This window comes from Condylura cristata, unplaced genomic scaffold (assembly GCF_000260355.1).
Source record: "Condylura cristata isolate star-nosed mole 26May11 unplaced genomic scaffold, ConCri1.0 scaffold00013, whole genome shotgun sequence".
Lineage (NCBI taxonomy): Eukaryota > Metazoa > Chordata > Mammalia > Eulipotyphla > Talpidae > Condylura > Condylura cristata.
Genome location: NW_004567114.1, coordinates 18,336,165 through 18,360,760, shown reverse-complemented (window position 1 = coordinate 18,360,760; position 24,596 = coordinate 18,336,165). Strand labels below are relative to the sequence as shown.

At 46.5% G+C, this 24,596-nt stretch overlaps 1 protein-coding gene across 17 annotated transcripts in view; it reads left to right on the top strand.

The window, feature by feature from the left end:
* NRXN3 (neurexin 3) overlaps positions 1 to 24,596 on the top strand; it is a 1,505,538-nt gene that overhangs the window by 47,111 nt on the left and 1,433,831 nt on the right. For all 17 annotated transcript variants that reach the window (XR_001145407.1, XR_001145406.1, XM_012724445.1 and 14 more), the window contains exon 2: positions 13,931 to 15,300. Coding sequence is in view for 15 of the 17 variants with exons in the window: in XM_012724445.1 (XP_012579899.1) it covers positions 14,592 to 15,300 (709 nt within the window). In the remaining 2 variants the exon portion in view is untranslated. The remainder of the gene's footprint in view (positions 1 to 13,930; positions 15,301 to 24,596) is intronic.

The following is a 24,596-nucleotide window of genomic DNA, read 5'->3' as shown; positions in this document are numbered from 1 at the left end:
AGGAAATCCTGAGACCAAGGGCCAACCTCGGGAAGCAACTACCTGCTTGGAAGTCTTAGCGTTAGGGGTGAAATTCGCAGAACATGCACAGCACAAGGCTGCTGGAAGAGCTTGGGTTGACCCAAGGTAAACTCTCCTGGAGCCTTATTTTGGGAAGGTGTTGTGCAGACCAGCTCCCACGTTGCCTGGAGTGGGGCTTTGTGTGCTGGCTCTTTCTGACTAACTTAGGAAGGCAGATGCTTCCTGGGAGATGCTTCCAGGGAGAGGCAGTCACAGCTCCATACTATACTTGGGATTTCACAATTGCTTTTACTCTGACAGGGTGTTGGGAACTTTTTTTCTTTTGCACTACAATTAAGGAAGCTAGAGGGTGGGTGTGGGAAGGAAACTATTTTAATGGAGATACAGCAATAGAAATAACATCCATCCTTGGAAAGAGAGTCTAGGAGAAAGATGGATGGGGGTGGAGCACCTCAGTTTTACTTTATCTCTTTGCCGAGTCTCTCACTATCTTTTCACTGTTTTTGATCTTTCCTCCTTTACTTGGCTATAAGCTCATTGAGGGTACAGCCTGGGTCTGCCTTATTCAAGGTTTCCAGGACTGACAGAAAACACTGAACATAATAAATATTTTTGAGTAGATGAATGAATGGTTAAAAAGTCTGAGACTTAACGTTTGAAAGAGTTCATTTAAAAGAGCTCCAAGCTTTAGATCACATCAACCAACAAATATTTAGGGATGTCTAGAACAGTAAGCAGTTGACCAGTCTCTGGGCTTTCAAAGTGGGTGAGACATAGTTCCTGTTGGATGGTTGCTAATTTCACTTGTGGCTTAGGAAATAGCAACTAACATTGCAGAGCTATATAAAAATGTTTCGAGTCTCACTTTGCCCATCTGCAAAAGGAGGAGGCTACATCAGATTCACTCAGATTTTTTTCTCTCAGGGTTTCAGAGCCTTTAATATTCTATCGTTCACCGCAAATCTCTAAAACAGGGAAAAGAGTTTATGTCTGTCTTAGTCAGCTTGGGCTGCTGTAACAAAACATACTATCCACCGAGTGGCTTAAACATTTTGTTTTTCATAGCTCTGGAGGCAGAGAAGTCAAAGATCTAGATGCTGGTAGATCTGGTGAGGACCTGCCTGCTGAGGATGGGGGTGAGGGGGTGGTCTTCTGTTCTCACAGTGAAGAACAGAAAGCAGAACATGCTGACTGGTCTTTCCTTATCAGAGTGCTAGTGCCCTTCATGAGGACTTCCCCTTCATGTCCTAGTCCCTCCTAGGACCACCCTCTAGTGCCATCACGGTGGGAATTAGGCTTTAGCCTATGAATTTTACTCTTGCTAGTGTTAATAACAATGTTTCTGAATACACTTGATCACTGAGACATTTTCATTCCTTTTTTTGTTTTTTGTTTTTAGAGTTTCTTGTGGAACTGTTTTTTTAAGGCTCAATCCTGGGATGAGTTTAAACTCATTGTAGGAGACCAATCCTGGCTGTAGAATTTCTTCTGATGGTCATCCCCACCCCACTTCTAGGCCCACTTGCACCCACTAGTTTGTTTGATTGCTTTTTTTGTGTTCAGAATGGGCCAGGTGCTTTTTAGAGCACCCAGTGGGCTCAGGCGTCTGGTGATGTTGGGGAAGATGTTTAGGTTTCAGGATTGGCGAGCTTTTCCTTTGGTTGACTGTCCCCACAGCAGTCCTAGTTTACACCTGAGTACCCTGCACCCCGGCAAAGATTGGAGGCATCCAGGATAGCCATCTCTTTGGAAGCTTGGGTTATGTAGGAATGGTGCCAGATTTTGGAGGAGTGGACTTGTCCATTTCGGACAGAATCAGAAATTTTGAAAGCAGAAAGTTCTAAAGTAAAGAACTGTATCAAAGCCAGTTATTAACTTTTCCTCTGTCTTCTGGATTATCTACCTGGATAGAATGTCACTGCACATATTGGATCAACTTCACTGTTCAGGTGTATTGAAAATGGCCATGGATGGTCAAGAATCAGGCAGGGGTCAAGTTCTCCTCTCATCACTCCAGGAGGACGATGGCCTTGGCATTGGTCTCTGTGTTTCAGGGAATTCCTTTTAATAATATGATGCCAGCTCCTATTCTAGAACATGCAGACTTTATCTCATCACCCCCTATTTAAAATCGCGAATTGACTCTATGACCTCTTTAGCTTGGCACATATGACCTTTGGAAATCTGACCCCAACATGACCTTTTAGCTTTACATTTCCCTCCCACCCACTCTATCGTCCAGCCAGACAGAACTTTTTGCTAAGTAGCTCATGATCTTTCATACCCCCCTGCTTTCATTCATGCCTTTTCCTCTGCTAACTATACTCCCCGTGGCTTGATCTAGCAAAATCCATTCTTTTTGAAAAACAGCTAGCCTTCTCCTACCACTTGGCCAGTCATTGTTTCCATCTTGTGTGTTCACATAACATTTGTCCTAATCTTTTTTTTTTTTTTTAGATTTATTTATTTGTGCATACAGAACTGGGGTACAGGCCAGAGACGCGGAGGGTGAGAGGCTTCACCAGAGAGAGAGCGGGGAGCAGAACAGGCAGATCGATGAAGTACACTGCTGAGGGGAGCAGCGGGCGGGTCAGGAGAGGTCTGCCACGCCATGTGGTCACCTCTGGGGCAGGCGGGAATCGAACTCATCCGGAAGCGGCTTTAGATTCTCAGTGCTGTGCTTTAACCTGCTGCGCCACCAGGGAGGGCCCTGTCCTAATCTTTTTAAAGCCCCCGTCACGTCCCATTGAGAGTGTTGCTGTCATATGCAGCTCCCCTCACTCACCTAGCTCTGGCTGGGATCTTTGGAAATTCAGGGCCTTACAGAGTGCTGTAGGATTGGGAAGGATTCTGAGGCTCCACCCGGTTCAATAGAAAGTTACCATGGTCAGTTAGTAAGCTGTGCTGTGGACATGTGAAGGGGAGATTTACTTACTGATCTACCTTATCTAACAGTTCCCAGAAATAGTGATATCATGCTGATCCATGTGACCTAATGCTGGCCTTATTGTTCTAATGCCTGAAGTAATAATTCACTTATATCCTTTACTGGCTCTGTGACCATGAACAAACCATGTTCTCTTTCAAACTTCAGTTTTTTCCTATATAAAAGCAAATTAAAAAAAAAATGACCATACTTATTAGATCAGATAAAAGAATGTTTTGTGAACACTGAAGCATGCTACACACACGTGTGCTGACTATTTTTAATGAGGCTGCTGAGCGCACTGCAGTATGTGTGTCGGACATACTTGTTAGCTCCATGCATGTCCTATATGCTGGTTTCCGTGAACACGGCTTGCCTTACATCCTCAAATCACAGTGCACAGGGGCTGTACTGAATCGCTGACATGGACAGTTCCGAGCACGGCGTTCTTCCCAGGGGTCCTTTTTAGTTTCTGTTCTGACATGCTTCTGAACAGGCTGTGATCCTAAAACTGATTAGGTTGGATCAGGTAGTGGGTTTCAGAGGCTTGGAGGTTCCATGTTAAGTGCTTACAGCAAACCGGGAATTCAAGCTGTGGACTCTTTCCTTGGTTGTCTCTGGATTAGGGTTCTAGAACATAGCCAGTTCTATGCCGTGGGTAGGATAAGCCTTGGGTAGCATATGTAGAATGATTCCATTTCTGTCCTCTAGGATCCACTGGCATTTCTTGGCTTTTCTCATGGCCAAGGAGCCAGATTTAATATGGAGAAAATGGAAAAGCACTTTCCAAGCATCTGCTTGTGTTTTGCTAACATCCCTTTCAAACAAAGCAAGACACATGTCAAGAGTACATGTTAATGTTAAGTGGAAAGGGGTATAGAGCCAGGGGTAAAGAATCTGAGTCATTATACTGTTGAGCTACTGAATACTACGGAAGAGAGTCTGATAGTCAAGGTGTGAATAGGTGGACAGAAGTAGCAATGGTGGTGATGGTAATGGCTGATATTTATTGAATGCTTATGGCGGGTCATTCTCTGTGCTGGGAGCTTTGTACACATCCCCCACCACACTGACTCCTAACAGAAACAACAACTAGCTGTAGGTGCTAGTATTAGAGTTTTGGTAAGAATTAAATGACTAACATCTTTGCAGTAGTGTCTTTCACAAAGTAAGTGTGATGTGCGTTTGCTGTGGCTGTTGCTGCTGTTGTAAGGTGTCTGTGCTGGAAGAGCAGTGGAATAGCCCTTCTACAGTGGTGGCCTTCTACAATCCGAGGGAGACCACAATGCCTTTGGCATTTGTTTGAACATATGGATCAGCTCTGTCCTGTTCTCAGCTGTCCTGAGCCTGTCCCAGACCAGCCCTCACCCTCATTGGAATCCTCCCCAGAGATGTCCCTGCTCGGTGCCCTCCTGTGCCCCATCTTCAGCCACTATGTGGCCTGTACTTCACAACTCCAAGATATACCCTTGGCCCCTGGTGAAGCAGGGGCCTGCCTGGCCGAGGCTCATACAGTTCCAGTCTGTCCGGAGCGTCTCCCGTCCGTTCTGCCCTCCCCCTGCCAGTTCTGGCACCACTTGCTCCGTTAATGGAGACTTTGTCGAGTAATGGGAATAATTAGCACAGTGGGGGCCTTACTGTGTCCTGGAAAGAGAACAGAGAGAGCTGTCCCAGCACCCCCAGACATGATTGCTGGGCAGGCTTATTTTCTCTTGTCTGTGTCTCTCTACCCACCTCTTGCATGTGTTTGGGTTTTTTTTTTCTCTCTTTGTGTAGAGAGAGTTGGCTAGGAGAAAAGACCCATAAATTGCACTCTTGCTGGGCTGGTACTGTGAAAGCTGGATAAGATTGTCTTCATGTACTGAATAATTTCCCTCTCCCCTACCTCTTTTAGGGGAAGATTGGCTAAGCACCTAGTTGATTCCCCCTCCCCCCACTCTGATTTCCTCCCCCTCTCACTCCTGCCCTCCTCTCTCTCTGTCTCCCTGTCCCCTCATGTAAAGAACTCACGGGCTCTCAATTGAATCCTTTTTAATGGTCCCACGAGGCAAGGATCTTGAAGGGTGATTATCTTCATTATAAATTATTAACTCTCCCAGCAGCCAGATGGTTTCCCAGCCCGTGGCTTAGAACTCCAGGCTGAGGAGGCCCGCTGGCTGGGAGTGGGAGGGGTGGGGAAAGAAGGAGTGAGACTGGTGAATATTCATGGCTTCTTGGGTTCCTGGTATTACCTGTGATACTCAAGAGCCTGTTAGCACTTTGTGAGGCCTAAGTCCTGTGGTCAACAAGGAATGGTTGGTTGTTGGTTTTTGCTCATTTGCATGGGGGTAAAATAGAAATGGTTGGTGGAGAAGAGATAAATGCCATGAATTGCTGTAGAGGGATGTCAAGGAGTGTTTAAAAAGTCATGAGCGTTCCTTTACATTGTGCAATCTTTGACCTCTTTTGCTATTCACAACATTCTGGAAGGTGTATTCAGTGTTCTCCTAAATTTATAATAGAAGCATTAAAATCTAGAGAGCTCTTAGAGCTGCATCTAGGGGCACTCGAGCAATAGTGCGAGGACAGCTTGGTTCTGACTTCCGGTCCCGTATTCTTTTCCCTGCACCAGGCTTCTCCCCAGTGCCTAGGTCCTGACTTGCCCTTCAAGTGTCTATGTAAGTTCCGTCTTTCCTAACCACCAGGCCAGCACTGTTGCTCCATTGGGTGCTACTGCACTGCATGCATACCCCTATTTAGTACCAGAACACCAAGGGGCATTCGGTGTCTTCTGAGGTGTACTCACTGACACTCAATGCATTGCACTCGGAGGTGGTCTGCTTGGAAGTCAAAGACTTAAATACGCTTCCTAATACTTCCATTCACTAGTCAGATTACTGTCCTTGAAGGCCATAGAGAACCTGTGGGGTCTCCCTTCCCATGTAGAATGCCTCAGCCCCTGCAGACACTGTTCATGTCACTGCAGGATTGCCTCTATAACCCATGAACCCCGGTACCACTAACACCCCAGGTCTCATATAAAGAAACTCAGGTGTTATTTGCACCACTGGGATGAAGTTTAGTAGGTGTCCATCTCTCTCTCTCTGAGCAAGCCAGATGAGATGCTACCATCAGCCTCACAATCGGGATGAAATATGAACTCCAGAACAACAGTAACCATGGCAGCAACCACTGTGGCTGACATTTTCTTGGCACTTACCTATGTTGAGTACTTTTCTAAGGTAGCTACCTTATATTTAATGCCTTACTATGGTTTCATTATTGGCTCCATTTTATATAGGGATACATGAGGCAGCTAAGGCACAGAGAGGGTAAGTGACTTGCTCAAGGTCACACAGGCAGCAGTGGCTGGGTATAAAATTTAAATCCTGACGGTCTGACTCTAGAGCCCATTCCTTTAACATCCATGAAAGGAGCACTTCGCCTGCCACCAGTGTTCTGCATTGTAACCTAGAGCCTGGGCACTGCCCCACAGCGCCCAAGCTCAGTAGTACCTGTCTCTCACCTTTGATCCACCTGCTTACGTTGTGTAGGCTCATATCTTTCTCTACACCAGCATGCAAGTGCTTTGCAGACTTTGAGCTATGTTTTATCTATCTCTATACCTACACCACGGGTGCTGCAAGGTATAAAAAATGTTCACAGGAGACTTTCAATTTATTATTCTTCAACTTACTTAAACCTCTCTCTGGGAGTGGAACACAGAATATTGACCTAATGACCAGAATAAAGATCTAATGATCTAAAAGCACCAAATCGACACAGATGATCATTTCCCTTTATTATATTTAATTAATTAGAAGTCTATAATTGCATTTAATTATTTGGCCAAAACACACATATGTCAATACATTTTTTGTATATATCTTTTTTTTGTTGTTTATTTTTATTTATTTTTCTTTCTCATTCTTGTAGTCCCCATAGTTCTCCTGCCACAATATCACCCAGGACCCATCACCATATTAAAACAAATTGATGATAAAAAAGAAGTCCCAGTCAATGTTGAAGGAGAGGACATTATTCAAGGACCTAGTTTTATTCTCATTCGTTTCACTGCACTCACAGTTCCCAGGAGTCAGTCAGTGGCCCTGAGGAAGGACTTACCGTGTGCATGTGTATGCATTTCCAAAGCGTTCTTGTCATCATTACCCCTTCTTCGAATGCTAGTTTTTAGCCAGCGACATATTTCCTTGGCTGTGTTCACCTTACAAGACCGACAGGTATCCCTATACAATCATTGTGTGTCTTTACACAGTAGTTTTATATTCTTGACAGAAAGCAGGTTAGGTTAGCCTGACACTGGCACCTTCTTAGTTCTTACAAAACACTTCAGCAGGGAAGAAAAATGTGATAGTTCAAGGTTCAGGAAAGAAGTCTCCCTGTCCTTGTCCCCCTTTAAGGGCCATGTACATGGCACACACCCTTCTCCATATGCCCATTTGGCTACTAGCATTGAAGTCCTTGGAGATCGTCTGCCTTCCTTTTCCTGAAGTGATAGGGAGGATAAATGTAAACAGGGTCAAATTAGTATCTAAGGACATTTTAAGAACAGAAGCAGTTCAGTGGATTTTAGGGTGAGAAGATACACGCAGGGGTGGCATTCCTAGGCAGGAGCAAATGTCTGGGGTGGAGAGTGGACTGGGAAGAGAGAAAGTCATCAGCCACCTGTTGCAAAAAACCTGATGGGTGTTTACCCGTATTTTTCTAGATCAGAGATTGGATTTGACTTGGGTGTTTCACATTTTTTAAGCCATGGAGCACCCATGGTGTAGCTATAAAGATAAAAAAAGAGAACAAAAATTTATAGGAAACCAGCAATCATTTTCATTAAAACTCTCCTTTAGATGACATAATCGAAACAATAGGTGAATGCCTATTGTGTATCAGAAAATACAGTAAGCTTTTTTTTTTTAATTGAAGCACAGTATATTGAAGCACAGTGGAAATGGGCATGCATCATAAGTGTATCAGTCATTTCCATAAACTGAGCACAGGGAAAAATCAACTAATGATGAAATAGATCTCCTATACCTGGGGTGATCTCTTTCATTCACTCACTGCCCCACTCCCCAAAGGTAACTTCTGTTCTGACACTTAACAACATAGAATCCTTTTGACCATTTTTGTACCTTACATATATGGCACCCATACAATTTGTGCTCTGCTGTGGGACTCATTCATGTCCTGTCAAGAGGTGAAGAACAACGATTGTCAATGCTATGAATATTTGCATGCATAGATTACAGTTTATCTACTTGACAGCAGATAGACATTTGGTTATTTTTTAGGGTTTGTCTATTATCAGTAGTGCTACTAAAACATTCTCAGGCATGTCTTTGATTGGACTTATGTAAGCATTTCCCTTGGTCTACACCTGGGAGGAGAATTGTGGAGTCCCGGGGTAAAAATATTCCCCATTAGTAGATACTGTTGTTGATTTTCAGAAAGCAATTATACCTCTACATATTTTTTAATTTAATAAAGTCCAAATATTACCCCAGGAGATAAGTATTATTATTCCCATTGTTTTTTTGTATGAACAAAAAAAAATGTAGAGAGTTACCCAGGGCTAAATAGCTATAGTAATGGGTCTGGGTTTAAATCCAACTCTGCCTGATGCCCAGGCACTTCATTACTTTTCCAGCTGCTTTCTTATCTTGCAGAGTATTCCTGCCTTCACTTCCCTCACTGCTTGCATAGGGTCTTTGAAGTTGTGTTACGGTAGTGATGGCTAGGGTGTGGGTGGCTCTAAAGGCCAGGAGGAGCATAGTTTAGTTGAGAAAGAATTATTTCTGAGGCTGTTGAAAGAATATTTCTCTATCCATGTCCAAAGCGCCTAGGGTGACCCCAGTGAGAATGGCACATCTTAAAACAACTAGCTACAACAGATGTTGGTGAGGGTGTGGAGAAAAAGGAACTCTCCTGCACTGCTGGTGGGAATGCAAACTGATACAACCACTATGGAAAGCTGTTTGGAGGTTTCTGAAAAGGCTAAAAATAGAGCCTCCACATGACCCAGCAATCCCACTTGTAGGTATATCCCCAAAGGACACAAAAACATTGATTCAAAAGGACACCTGCACCCTCATGTTTATTGCTGCTCTATTTACAATAGGGAAAACATGGAATCAACCCAAATCCCCCAAAATAGATGACTGGATTAAGAAGACGTGGTACATATACATGGTGGAATATTACTCAGCAATCAAAAAGATAAACTCATGCCTTTTGCAGCAACATGGGTGGCGCTGGAAGGGATCATGCTTAGTGAAATAAGCCAGAAAGAGAAAGAAAAATACTGGATGGTTTCACTCATAGCAGGAGGATAAGGGATCAGGGAAGAAGAGAAAAAAAAAGAGAGAGAGAGAGACTAACAAATGTAATAGAGTTAAAATGAAAACAAACCAGAGACATTTTATGGGGGTAGGAGGGGAATGGAATCGAAACTGGGGAGGAAAATGCACTGGACTGTGGTGATGGTACATGGATGAATTGGTGATGGGAGGCCCATGGGGATTACAATTGAGATGGAAAAAATGCACAAAATGAAGACTGATGTAAAAAAAAAAGTGTGCCCACATTCTTTACATTTGCCCAAGGACATGGGCAGGTGGATGTGCAGAACACTGGTGGTAGGCTGAGCCATCCGGTGCCATCTCAAGTTGTGGGGTGTTGTGCCAGTTGTCTCCAGTGTGTCAGTGACGATCATTTACATGTCTAGAATAAGGCACATGTTAGTCAGGATGCTGGGTCACTGGACAACTCTAAATCACATAATCCAAGGGAAGGGAAAAATTTTTGGTTTATGTAATCATAGTCCAAGGGCCCAGGAAAGCTGGGCTTCAGGACCGACTGCATCTAGGTGCTTAAAGCTCCCTAGGAAAAAAAAAAAAAGAAAACTCTCTCTACCCATCTCTTGGCTCTGCTTTCTTTTTTTGTTGTCTTCATTCAAAATTCTCAGTGATCTCAAATAGCAATAATGAAACTTGGTGTGGTCAAAATCATTCTACCTTCAAAGTGGTGTGTGGTAAAAGGGGGAAGGTCAAGTAAATCCAAACAAGAACCACTGTAGGGTTTTCTTGGTCTTGTTCAGTGGTGTGAGAGGAAAGTAGGAGAGAGTACTAGAGTAAAAACTGCAAACCCAGCCCATGGACCTTGGTCTGCCAGCAAGGGCTGGACATGAGGACATCACTTTCAGACTTTTCCCCCACTGTTCTGTCCTGGTTCTGACACAGGTTTGACTTTCTCCTGAGTCTGTTTTGAGGACACAGAGGAACTGTAAGGAGTGGGTGAAGGGCAAATAGCAGCGAGCTCCACGCCTGTGGCAATTGCCTTATGTATGTCAGAGTTATGGGAACCTCACCCCCCCCCCCACCAGTTCTTAAGCAGCCGGATGGGGAGACATTTACAAAGATGTTAACCCTACATAAAAAGTGTGCCTTCGATAATTATGCAAATTAGCTGGCAATTAGATAATGTCACACACTTTCCCTCTCTGCTAGATTCCTACACAGCAGATAAGCATTTTGAGCTTCCGCACCAGCCCAGGCCCTCCATGCAGGCTGGGGCTAACCTTGGGCACTGGAATCTGTGTCTCAGGGAAAGAGAGGTTGGCTGGGAGGGGGGGGGGGGGGGGGATGGCTCCTGGCTCCTTAAGAGTCCCCCTTAAGGACTGCACAAGAATGGGAGAAATGTCTGGGGAAGTTGGCCTGGGGTCTATGATACTGAAGTAAAGTCATTTCTGGCTTTTGGCCATTATGGCAATTTCCCAGAGGCCATGGGAAGAAATGGAAGAGTTTATGAGAGAATGTGAGCAGATCTCAGGGGATCAAGACTAGGTAAACCCAATAATGATGTTGCCGTTAGTCCCGAAATCAGATTTTACCTGGTGCCTGTGGGAAAGAAAGTGGGTTTTCCTAAGCCCATCTTTTTGAACCCCATAATGCAGGCCGGGGGGAACTTGGTGTCAACAAATCTCGTAAGAGAGGCCCAGTAGGCAGGATAGAGAAGGCACAACAAAGCAGGCAGTGTCGATTCCCATGATGGAGTGCTCCTGGGCAGCTGAGTTCTCAACTGATGGGTTTACCTAGATCACTAGGCATGTGCTGCATTGTCCTAGGTGGTCACGTGCGGTTGGCACGTGCTCAGTGTTACTGCAGTTGTATAAAGCAGGATGGCATGGCGGCTGCTACATGGAGCAGTCAGATGACCTGCAGGGATCTCTTCAGCTTCTGTTTTGACTGTTCTGCATGTTTCCTGCTCCATGCCAAGGTCCGGTGGCTCACAGAATGGTGAAGCAGCCCCTAGCCACAAGGACCTCCCATCAAGCTTCCTGAGCCAGGACGCTTCATCAATGTGCTTTGTGTTTCTCAAGTACACCTGTGCCCCAGGGCTCTGGGAGGCCCTTGACAAGATGGTGTCTTATTCTAGTTTGATCCAGCAGTGACTGGGATGAATCAGAGCTCAATAAACAAAGCAAATTGAGCAAGTCATTTAAAGTATATAGACAATAAGTGACTTTCAGAAGTGAGTTATAGACTAGTCTGAACATTTCTAGAATGGTCCAATTGGATCTTACCAGAAATGAGTATCTGGGAAGAGGGAGAGGGCCTCATGCCCTGGATCATCTGAGGCCAGCCTCTCATCTGAATGTCCTTCCCACTCACTGAGGCGGCTGTGGTGCAGCCATCTGAGCCATGCATGTCGGCCAGAGGCCCTCCAGGTCTGCACTGGCAGGGGAGTGGGTGGAAAGAGAAGCTCCCCCAGGACACGAAGCCATCAGGGTGATGGCACTGAGAAGAAACTTTGCCCAGCCTTGCGGGCTCATACCTTGGGGAGCTACATTCCATGACATAGTTTTTTACATTTTTGGCTCATCAATGACTCCAGGCTTGGGTTACCTCTTCTCAGAGGCTTTATTTTTTTTTTTTCCTGCTGACATCTGTTTTGCTCCCCTCTCTTCTCTATCATATGCATGGCTGTGGGGAAGGGCCAGAGATCAGCTGTGCCCTGAGCATAGTCTCCAAAGTGGCCCCTTTCAGCAAATTCACATAAGGAAATGTGTAGGTCAGAGGCGTCTCCTCTCAAGACCAAGAAATCCTCTGTCCCCTGGGAGGTTGCTTTTTGACTTAGCAGGCATCCCTCGCCTCATCCAGCACTCCTTAGAGGCTGGGTCGTGTCTCACCATCCAGTTTTGTGAGATCCACGTCTGGCTTCATGTCTTTGCCCCATTCCAACAGCACCAGGCTGCTTACTGTTCTGCAAATATACCTGACTGCTCCAGCAGTATAACTTCTAGAACATTCTCCCCAGATATTTTTCTGGTTAATTTCCTTATCCCCTTTTAAGACTTCCCTTAAAGTTCACCCCAAAGAGCTTGACTTGTGATATTTGCCTGTTTCTGTGGCATCAATATCTTTAGCATCACTGATTTCACGCTAGCAAAGTGATATCAGCTCATAAATGACTGAAATTTTACCAGCTTGCCCACCAGTACCTTCATACTACTGTGTCCATGTTCTGGTAGAGCATCTTTTGCACCAGTGGAAGTACTCAGGCCACACTTTGGGAAACATTAGACAAGACCTTTTGCAGAGCAAAGGCTTTCCTTACAATGGGTTTAATCAGCCAGCCTCTTGTTGATTAGGTTTATTTGTTCAATGAGAATAGGTGTTTGTTCCTGGTGAGGAACAGCATTTTCCTTTTCAAAGCAAGAGTAATAACTAACTTTGCTAATGTGGTCATCATAAAAACAGTGGAAAGTAATGCTCTGACAGAGATCATGTTAAATTATCAGATATTGCAAATAAAAAACAGCAACCGCATAGTTCCTAGAAATGACCGTCATTGCTCTCTTGTGGGCAGAGAAGTTTCCATTCAGCTAGGTGGGCCAGAGTCCGTCCTCAGAAACCAAATCACACTTTCCAACTAGTATAAAACCTACATAATAATCTCTCGGTTGGTGGCATCCCTTAACTCTTCAGTTGTTATCTACTCTGACATTTTCATAACTTCTAAATTGCACACAGACACAGACTCACATAGACACACTCATATAAGACATACACACAGAATCACACACACACACACACACAGATACACACGCTCTCACACACACACATAGACACACATCAATAACACCTCGTAACACCTCTTCATCTCCTTTCCTAGCTGGATTTAAGAAATGAAGGTTCCTAGTATTTATTGATTCCTTCTATATATATATATATATATAAAACCTCATGCTAGGATAGACCCATACATGATCTCATTTTATCTTCTCTCCAACCTTGGAAGACATTATTATCTTTCTACTTTACAAATGAGGAAACAGAAGGTCAAGTAGTTTAATAAGCTTAGTTTCACATACAGGAACTAGGATTTAAAGTCAGTCTTTAAAAAAGCAGCCTCAAAGTACATATTTTTGTACTTTTGGGAAGAGATGAGGTCAAGTTTGCTTATTACTCACCTTCTGATTTATATTTGCTGTTTTAAAATAAATATTTAAAAAATTTAAAGGTGGAAGTCAGAGTGCCTCTAGTCGAACATTGGATGGTCATATTGAAAAAAAAATCTTTTCCAAAAAAAATCTGTCGTTTTCATGTCCTTTAGTTGGTAAATAATTTAAAATTATTTGTGAGTATTTGAGTTTATAACATGTTAGCATTTATCTTAAAAATAAATTTTGGCTATCTGACCCTGCAGTACGAATATTATAAAAATGCGCTGATGTGGCATTGAGGGCTTTATACCGTTTTTGCATATGGAAAATCCGAGTGAATCATTAGGAACTGGGTCCTGCAGTGGTTCAGGAAGGAGTCAGACCCTCCCTCTTGTTTGAAGCACCCAGCCCTGGGGAATCACTAGAATAGTCTGCCTCACAGTCCAGGCTCCATCAATATTTGAGAAACAGGATGCAATATTTTCCCAACACACATCTCTAACGTCCGTCTCCCTTTTCCCTCTTCTTCCCCCTTTCTGCAGAGCTCTTCTCTGGAGTCCTGGGAAGCAGGTTATGGGCAGGACTGCCTCTGGCCCGCATCATGAAGCCTGAGCCTGCACCTGCTCTTCCCTGGGCCCTGCTCGGCCTGAATACCCAGCTTCCGGCTGCGCCCCTGCCCCCAGCCGGGGGCTGCTAGGAGGTAGAACTTCAGGACTGGTCCTTGGCCTGTTTCTACCTTCATTGACTTACCTCACTGCTCACTCCTCCTCCATCACAGCCCTGTGACCCCAGCAGTTTCCCTGGCTGGGGCCTTGAGGGTCCATCAGAAGGAGTGAATCGCAGAAGGCTCTGCTCACCATCTCCTCGAAACAAGGCCTCCGGATCCGCATGGATAGCTGAGATCTTTTCTTGGAGAAAGGCACTTTGCTCCTCACTTCAGTGTCTCACTTTCCCCACTTGAGGGTGGGCCCGTCTCTGTCCTGTCTCTTCCCTCTGCCTCTGTGTTGTGGGCCCATCTGGGCTGTCCAGGTCGCTTCTCCTTCCTCCCCTTCACGATCTCCTTGGATCTCCTTGTGTGCCTCCTTCCTCCTGTGTACTCTCCGGCCCGCCCCTTGCCTCCCCTCTCCTCTCCCTCTGCTGTGCAAAGCCCTCGGGGCTGTTCCCTGACTGTCGGCTCCTCCTCGCTCCACTCCAGCACCCACGATGAGCTTCACCGCGCACTCGGTTTTCTTCACCTTGAAGGTGAGCGTCCTGCTGGGGTCCCTTCTGGGGCTGTGCCGGGGCCTGGAGTTCATGGGACTCCCCAACCAGTGGGCCCGCTACCTCCGCTGGGACGCCAGCACACGCAGCGACCTGAGTTTCCAGTTCAAGACCAACGTCTCCACGGGGCTGCTGCTCTACCTGGACGATGGCGGCGTCTGTGATTTCCTGTGCCTCTCGCTGGTGGACGGCCGCGTGCAGCTGCGCGTGAGCATGGACTGCGCCGAGACCGCCGTGCTGTCCAATAAGCAGGTGAACGACAGCAGCTGGCACTTCCTCATGGTGAGCCGCGACCGCCTGCGCACTGCGCTGGTGCTGGATGGCGAGGGCCAGTCCGGGGAGCTGCAGCCCCAGCGGCCCTACATGGATGTGGTCAGCGACTTGTTCCTCGGAGGAGTCCCGGCGGACATCCGACCTTCTGCTCTGACCCTCGACGGAGTACAGGCTATACCCGGCTTCAAGGGATTAATTTTGGATCTGAAATACGGCAACTCGGAGCCTCGGCTTCTGGGGAGCCAGGGTGTCCAGCTGGATGCAGAGGGCCCCTGTGGTGACGTTCCCTGCGAAAATGGTGGGATCTGCTTTCTCCTGGATGGCCACCCAACCTGTGACTGTTCCACCACGGGCTTCGGAGGCAAGCTGTGCTCGGAAGGTAAGGTGGAGCGTCCCACCCTCTGGCTTCAGACCTCCTAGTGGGCTGGGTGAGGATCCAGGACCCCTGACAGATAGAAACCACTTTTTTATTGAAGTGCTTCTTTAGCTGCTTGTTAGGTAATTGGGTTCCTTTCCCTGAGGAGGTGGTAGAAATTCTTTCCTTGCTCTCAATGGAAAATCCATCAGTTCTCAGCAGGAAGAGAATCCTGATTACTCAACCATGGGTTCCTTACCCAAATGTGTACTCAGAGGGCTTGATGGCACGGATGCCGTCTGTGCACAGAGCAGTTCCTCCACCACAGTACAGTTTAGCAGGATCAGGGGCAAGAAATCAGATAGAAATGGGCAAACTTCTTCCTGGTCGAGATTTGGACCATTGAGGGTGGATGGGAAATGCTTTCTCACTTCCTCCTTATTCCAGTACCAAAAATGCCTGTGCAAAGAATGGGGTGGATGGATTTGCAGGTGCATGCTTGGCCCCCCATAAACCCAACCTTGACTGGGTGCCCCCTCCCCCATAATCTGGGATGTGTCTGGAGGGTAGATGAGACACCTGGGGACGGGCCTTCATGCTTCCTTATTCCAGCATCAGGATTTTTCTGTCCTGTTCTCGCCAATCCATATAGAGAGAACAGTGCGTGAAAATATAGAATGTGAGGAGCCTAGTCCAGCCTAGCTCTGGAGGCCGCTGGTCATGTTCTGCATGCCCTGGTCACTCTTCCAAGTTCAACTACAGCTTCCCAGGCAGAGGAAGCGGGGACTCATGTCCAAGGGCTTAGGCTGCCTCCGTTTGTTCATCAAAATCTATTTGGGATCAGATCTGAGAGAAGTTCCAGGTTTTAACTTGACAAGTCCTGCATCTCTGGACTCACTGAATGCCTCGATTTCAGTACGAGGAAGATGGACCTCACAAAGAACATGTGACCTGACCTGCCAGCTCTGTGTGTTGCGAGGCGAGGATGATGAAGGAGCCAGGCATGCGCTTTCTCGTCTCCTTTTTTGGTTAAACCCTGATTTTTTCCAGAGATGTTTGCATCACCTTTTATACTGGTCTCTTCCTGGAGGTAATGGGGTGGTTTTCAACCTTGGCTGCACATTAGGATCATGTGTGTGTGTGGGAGGAGTTTAAAAATCCTCAGGCCACCCCCAAGCCAATCTGACAGTGTCTCTGGGGAGTGGAATAAAACCTGGGTGACACCTTTGTGTAGCCAAGATAGTCAAGGAGAGTCAGGTAGGTGGAGCAAGGTGGGTGTCTCAGCACAGATTCCAGGATCTCTTTATTAGGTGAGTCTCCCCCTGCTTGGGGATTTGTAATTTAAAATAGCTGTTCCTCAAACTTGCCTACAGCAGCCCAACTCCTTAAACAGGTTGTAGTTATATGAACTGTTGCTACTAATAGCTACTAACATTATTTAAAAACTCAAAACAAATTTGTTTCACAGGTAATACATGCTGGGATTGGGACCCCTTGGGGTCACGATGAAGGCCTCCTTGTCAGTTGTCCGGGCAGATCAGCTCTCTGAGTCCTATGTGTGTGGTGTCTTACCCTCATGGAGGCTACAGAGAGGCCTGCATTTTGCCAATTCTGGTTCTGTTTTGAACCCTTTGGAGGGAGGGTGGGGACGAGGGGCAGAGGCAACTCGGACCTACAAAGCTGTTGTGGGGTGGTGGCTATTGAAACACTGCTCGTAAGCAGATACTTCTGCACTGGACTGCTCATGCAGAGCTTCTTGGCTTTGGAGAAAGTTCTTCCTGAAGACGCTGACATGCTCACTTGTTTCCTCATTCACTCAAAGGATCTGTGCTCAGAACTTGCATTGAAAGCTGGCATTCTTCCTTTCTAGGGATATTTGCAAGTGTGTTGTTAACTTGCTGATTATCCCTGATTGCATTTTTGTGTTTAAAAAGAACTCATTTCCTCTGGGCAGGTTTAGATCAGCACTTTTCTGCAGGAAGAATCTCTATACGGAGATGTATACAATTTGTCCTTTCTCTTTCTCTCTCTCTTTGGTTTTGGTTGTGTGTGTGTGTGTGTGTGTGTGTGTGTGTGTGTGTGTGTGTGTGGTCTCCAACCAAATTTCTTTGGAACAGATTGTAGACAATTTTTAAATAGCTAAATACAACATGTATATTTTAATAATAGTTCTTTCTCAAGGTTCAAATTGTCTTTTGGCTATGGATTGATACCTTCTATCTGGAGAAGGCAAACACACAGACTAGCTCGTTTATTCTCCTGATACACACATAGAGTAAATAAATTAGTAATAGTGCTTGGTTGACTTGGAGCAGAGCAGTGCAAAGGTTGAGGTCAGGTCAAATGTTGGGAGTGGTAAAAGAATTTACTGATGATAGCTTGGAGCTTGTTGACCCTGGTAATTGTCATCATGCTTAATCAACAACAATGTATCTCGGGCCATAAGACTATACACTATCTATACACACAGCTAATTTTTAGAGAGTTGGAGGGAAAACTCACCTATAAAATATTAAGGGGAAAAAATCACAGCAGCTGCTAAGTGTCAAGCAGCTTTGCATAAAAGAAGACAAATAACTTAAGCAAATGTCTATGCATTGTCCTACTGAGAGCCTGGTGACTCAGAGTGAGGGGGCACTCAGTCTCATCCCCACCCCTGAATTGAAATTGTACATGTCACAGAACTGGAAGCAGGAGACTCTTGGGGGTGGGGGTAGGAGGAGGGTCTATGTGTCTTCTGTAGCCCAAGTCTAATTGTCCTCCTCTACCATTCAACAGCGTGAGAGCTTGTACCCACTGTGGAAGGACCTGCTGTATTACATGCTTTAGCAGAGCAGGAAGAGTTGCGAGGGCTCCTAAAGCTTCAGAACGATGTGGTGGGGCCCTGCTGGAGGTGCTGTCTCTGGTCCATTGGCCTCTAGCATGTGCATGGCCCTGATGTTTGCTCAGTCTCTCTGGCTTTTTCTTCCTCAGTGGCTCCAAATTGTCTCCATGCTTCTCCCCAGGAGAATGCTCAGACAGCCCAGCTCTGTTCTGTGCTTTGGGCTAGGTTGATCCCCGCTGGGGGTCTTCTAGATCAGACCCAGAAGACTGGAGATAGTTACTGTGAGGAGCTGGGCCGAGGGGTAAGAGGCACTGGACATAGTATCTTCTCTTTCCTGGTGTGAAAGTCTATTAGTTCTAGCTCCAGTCTGAACTCTACATAGCCTAATGGGAAAACTTCATTTCAGGATTCCCAGCCCAAATCATGGTCACATTGAACATTCTGGCACATGATGGAAGGAAAAGCAGTTCCAGAATTTTACTTCTAGCTATGTCTCTAAGTCAAATGTTTTGTTTTGGCCCTTGACTTCAAACACGCACATGTTGACATTTAAGCTTGAGTTTTCAATCATGATCTTGGAAGACAGAGGAAGTGCAGATGATTCAAAATGATTTTGAAATTATGCATATCTGATTTGGAATATGGAGGTGTGGCCAGTCTATCTTTTTATGGTGGCCCCGAAGCTCACCTGGCCCTGAAGCAGAATACTGACTCCCTCTAGAAGCAAGCTCCTCAGAGGTCACCGAGAGTGTGCCATTAATTTGAAAGGAGTTTACATTTTGTTTTTCTTTTTAAACCATTCTCAGTTATGAATTGCATGATTGTTGAATTTCTCAACAATCTTATGGTCAGGAAGAATTGATCCTCCCTTAAGGGATATAAATTTCAGTGCCAGTTTCCCAGAAGATTTCCTTTAGCATGAAGTCAGCCTGTGGGGGAGGCAGAGCAGGGTTCCCAGGTTGATCTCATGACATAGGTCGCATCATTCGTGTACCCCCATTTTTAGGTTAATGCAGCGACCAGGCACGAGGTCTTATCAATTAGCAAAGACAGACCAAAAAAAAAAAAAAAGGTTCATTGTCTGATCCCTTTTCCTGCTGACTTGGGCAGGTGTCTAGAACAGAAGCATCTTATCTTGAGTGTCAGATGTTTCCAGGTGTGGGCCCCTTCAGCGAAGGGTCTGTGGTGGGTGCTCGTGACAGGGCATTATGACAAGCCTGCTATGGTGGGGTGCCCACTTGCCTCCCATCCCCCACCTCTCCAACTGTCTGAGGCGACAACTCCTCAGGGTGGTTTGATTGATGGCTGAATACCACAGTGTGGCCTTGGCATGCCTTTCTGAAAGTGAATTGCAATTATTTTTCATTTCATTGAAAAATTTTGTGACTCCATTTCTAAAAGCTGGGAGTGAGGTGAAAAAATGATATTTGAAGAGGTGGTGCTTACCCTGAGCGTTTACCAAGGGCCAGTGTTAAGCTTCCAGGGATGGCCCCAGCCGGATCCCCTGTGTGGGGCACTTGCTTAAGTCACAGCCATCGCCCCTCCTCCCAGCTGCACACATTCGCTGGAGCTGTAACTCAAATGTTCCTAATTTGGGTCTGCCCTGAATACTGGAGGGGAGGGGGCTGTGCACGGCATTGGGGAAGTGGTGAGTAACACAGTAGAGATTAAGTCTGTACAGACTCCCCCTGGTCTGGAGGAGCAAGGCCCTGCCATGTACACAAAGGAAAGCTGCTGCCCCTGGGGCTTGATTCCCTGCTAGGCAGCCTGAGGTGGGACCAGCCCGGCCCTCCAGCAGCCAGCCAGCAGGGGCTGTCGATAAACGGGCGCCTGAATAGGGGTCTGATTGCTCCTTTTCCTCCTCTCCTCCTGATTACCAAGTGAGATTTCCTGGGTATGCTGTATGCTAAATGACGGACCAGCCGCCTGCCACTTGCTCCAATTATCCCTCTTTTAACTGTGGAGGGAAGAGCAATTTTTTTAATACACCCCCAGCCCATAGCTTCTCTGCCTCTTTTAAAGAAATAAGACCCTTCTTGCTTTTTCCCCTTCGGTGGGGGTGAGAACAGCCTCCCCCCTTCCCAGAGCCTGCCACCAGCTGCAGGCCATGGGGGGGGCGGGGCGCGCCGGGTCATGCTTCAGTCCGAATTCAGCAGAGTTGAGGGTCTGGTAGGCATTTTGCCAGGCACCTTGGAGTGGCACTGAACTTGCATTTGCATTTGGTAATGAGACACCACAGGCCCAGTGCTGGGGGCTAATTATCTTCAAGGCCTTATCTCCCTTCCCCAGTGCCCCAGGAAGATGGCTTCCAGCTGCCTCTCAGCTGGGTCCTCTCCCTCCTTCACAGGACAGAGAGATGTGGTATGGACTGTGCTTGGGGGTTGGGACTAATGTTCCATTCGAAGACTCCTATTGTCTTGGGTCACTGGCCTTCAAAGAATGCCCCTCCCAGAGCACCGAGTCCCCAAGGTAGCAAACTGGAGTGAGAGAGGCTTGGGGACAGGGCGCTGGAGATCAAGCATTCTTCCTTGGACGAAAGTGATGTTGTCTTGCTATTACTTTCATTGAACAGCACCGCGTGCCTGGGTGCTGTATCTGCACTGACTCAGCGACTCATCACCCCACTCCCACACAGCTGTTATTCACTAGCTCCATTTGATGGATGAGGCAACCGAGGAGCAGAGAAATTTCACACTCTCAGAAGAATGCTTAGTGTAATGATTAAGGGCACGGCTTCCAGATCTGGACTTCCATCTGGGCTTGTTCATTTACAAGGTGTATATCTTTGAAGAAGGCTTTGAAAGCTTCAGTACCTTCACCAACCATCATCATCACAGCATGTCGCAATCACAGAGCTCTCCTCGAGGCCTAGGCTCTCTTGAATGTTTTGCTTATATTAGCTCTTATCATCCTTACAGCCACCCTTGGTACATTATTATTCTTATTTTTGTAGATAGAGAAGCTGAGAGGCAAGAAGTTAAATGTCTCATTCAGAGTCACATAGTTAAGGAGGCAAAGCCCAGGTTGGTATTGAGGCAGTCTGACTTCAGAGTCCTCTCTCGTAACCACTGTGCTATCCTGCCTCATGTCAAAGCATAGGGTAATAAGGAATGTGTTAGGAATTCATGTAATGTTGAGAGCATAAATGTATAAATGCTTAGTTTCTGGGGAAGAGCTACTCCTGGCTCTGGTTGGTCTCCTGACGTGTGTAAGAACAAACGTGTGTTCGCACAGATCTGAACCTTCCCTTTGAGTCACTCCCACCTCTACCACTTTGCTTTGTCCTACTTTGAGGAGTGGCAGAATTAAGAGGAGGGAAATTTCAGGAGGGTATAGGTCCAATGTCATTGTCCCTTTATCCATGCCTCAGAGTCTGGGGTTCCTGGCACAGCCTCTGGGCAGCATTCAGAGCTCTGTGCCTGCAGATGTGCGGTGGGCTTGCCCCACAGCAACCCAGTAAGGCAAATAGGGCAGGTCTTAGCAGCTCACTGAACAGACAGGAGACCCAGACTTAAGGTGCTATTGCATTTGTGAGTAGTTGCTGTGAGGCTTGAATATCGCCTCTCTGGCAGGTGTCTCTGGGACCTGAGAGCCCAGACCCCAACACAGCATTTGATCGCGGCCTCTTTTCTTATACACCGATGACCTGTGTCTCCATCATGGCATAGAGTTTTGCCTCTCTGGATGCTGGTGTTCAGCAAAGCGTCAGACTCCTGGTGCAGGAGGTCAGCTGCTCAGGCAATCTCCAGAGCCATGCTCCTTCTAGAAAGAGAGAGAGACAGAACAGAGACACACACACAGAGAGACTGTGACTATGAATGAGATGAGTGAACCTGAATATTCAGTTTGCACCTTCAAGACTCTGGATTGATGTGCAGTGATGGAACTGATCGGACTCCTGGACCCTAAAGCAGTCGGCACACAGCTGCACGTCGAGCCCCACTGGACCGCTCTCCCTGTCAGACTTACCTTTGGTTTTCCAGGTACCTCGAAGTGTCCTGCACCCCACTCAGGGCTGGATGCCTGTGTCACACTCCCTCTCACTCCCCTGCTGTCTCTGACCATTCACAGATGACAAAACCAAACCCTCTTTCCATTTGTTCTTCTCTTTTCCTTGGTGTGTGTGTAGGGAATTACAGGGGCGGATTTCCCAGGAAGCTACACCTTCCATATATCCTCACTTTTATGGGCCCCAGAGGCCTCATACTGAATTTTGTATTTGTTATTTTTTAAGGTCTCCCCAATAACATAAGCTGCCAACCGAACCTCTGAGGATCCGCCTCTGTCGAGAAGAACCCGCTGCTGTCCGGTGACAGCAACGCTGTCTGTGCTGGGTGTGTGTGCGCTTCCCGTGGCCACGAACTTCATCACAGACGTGTTTCACTTAGTACTCAGGGCTGGGAGAGCCTCAAGAGGGCCTTGCGGGGGGTGGTGAGGGGCTACTGAGTTATTGTTGGGGAGGTGCGGTAGGAGGATAGTTAGGATACCCAGTAGGTACTGGGAGGAAGCATTTGGAAATGTTTGCTGTAGATTTAGTGGAACAAGCTGGTGTTTAAACAGAGGAACAGTCCTGTACCCCTTCTGAGGTTTTCCCAGCTGAAGGTGGGGTGTGTGGTTTTCCAGGCTCACTGAGGAGTGGTGTTACAGGTGGTGGGCTGGGGTCGGGGCTGGCAGGGGAGAGGGACTGAGCAGGGCGCAGCAGCCTGTTTCTTTGGGAGCTGATGGTGCCATGGGCTGTCATTACTGCTGCTGTTCTCCAGAAATTGATGCCTTTGGGTAACCTGTTTAAAAGCAATAAGGGGCTCCTTTACATGTGTCATCGTCTCTATCTACTCTCAAGCTTCCGCTGTGGTCCACAATGTTCCAAAATAATATATTTTCCAAAGCTAAAAGAAAAAAAAAAACATAATTGTTAAACCCAGGAATCAGTACCAGCAGCTTTTAAAAACAAATGGCTCTCATAGTCATCCAGACAAACCATATCCACCTCCACTCTGTGATGAGACTTAACTTTGCATGTAATCCTAGAAATTATGAATACATTCAGCTCTTTCTGGGGGAAAATGCTGTAGTGCGTAAGTGATTGCTGGGGCCTAACGAGGGAGAAGATGAAAGGAAGGCACCGGCGCTGTGGGCAAAGGAAAGCTCCCACTTAAGCTTCAAGATGCAGTTAGGACTTTCTGGTTTTACCAAGGCACTTATTAAGTCTGCTGTCGTGGAGCTACGAAAAGGGCTCGGGGGGAAGTTTTCTCCCAGTTTCTCCATGAGAGGATACATGTCATTCTGGCCTAACATTTTTCTCTCTTCTCTGCCGGTTTAGTTCTGCGGAAGTGGGGATGTTTGCTGTTTTGAAACCCTCAGCTGACAGTTTCATGAGCCCCACAGTTGGGAAGGTTAGGATGGGCGTCTCCAACCAGCGGGTTATTCCAGACAGTTCCATAATGTCTCCTCCAGAAGTGACTGGAGACGTGCTCCCTGCAGCACGACCATAGAAAAGTGTGCTGACCCAGTGGATATTTCATTTACTTAATAATTTCTTTTCAAGTAAAAATGAGTACCCATTTGAGAGAGGCTGGCAACACTGAAATCACTTGTCTGTGATCCAAACAGCCAGAAAGATCTGGCAAGGCTGGGGGGTTCCCACCCACGGTGTCTTCCTTCCTCCTCATTCTCTCAGGCTTCTTTTCTCCCCAGAAGGGGGTCCTGGCCCCTTTGCGTGGTCAGCTTTGTGTGGCTCAGGAAATGGAGAAAAGTGGCCCCTAAGGATGTTCTTGAAAGGCTGACCATCCACATTGTATTTGGTCGGTGGGCTTCAGGAGAGACGAGGTGGGCTTTTGGCTGTGGGGATGTGCTCTAAGCACATTCTTGATTTTAAGGAGACACGTTGGAACTGGGGAGCACTCTGTTGCTGTAAGAGAAATGCATGTATGACAAATCACAGATCCTGTGACTCCTCTCGAGCACACGAAGCCACTTTGAAAAATTTACCTATAGTTGTGGCTGTGACCTGTGTAGTGCCCTAGAAACCAAGGTGCAATGGAAAGAATTGGAATAAGTTTGGAGGGGACTGTAAAGGTTATTGGGGATAACTACTTATTTTCCATTCTCTTCTCCACCGTGTAGACATTCCTGTCCACCCCCATCCACCCCCAAAAATGCTTAGTCAACCATAATGATGGGGCTCAGTGTGCTTTTCAAGATAGCTTAATCTTTCCCTGATTGCTGTTGAGCATCAGAGTTCTTCCTACATCAGGTCAGAATTTGCTCCCCAGCCATTTCCTTACTGGTCCTCATTCTAATGAAAGCAATCTGACCTTTGCAATGGACCTTGTGGGAGAGAGAGATGAGGGCCATCGTTTTTCTGGATGATGCTGTGCGGGAATTAACCCTTGTGTCAAGATAAAAGTCATAAGGAAATCTTTCATGTGGCATTAGCAGTACACACATTGCTGAGTGATTTAGAATAACTGCTCGTGATTAATCTTCAACAATGTGG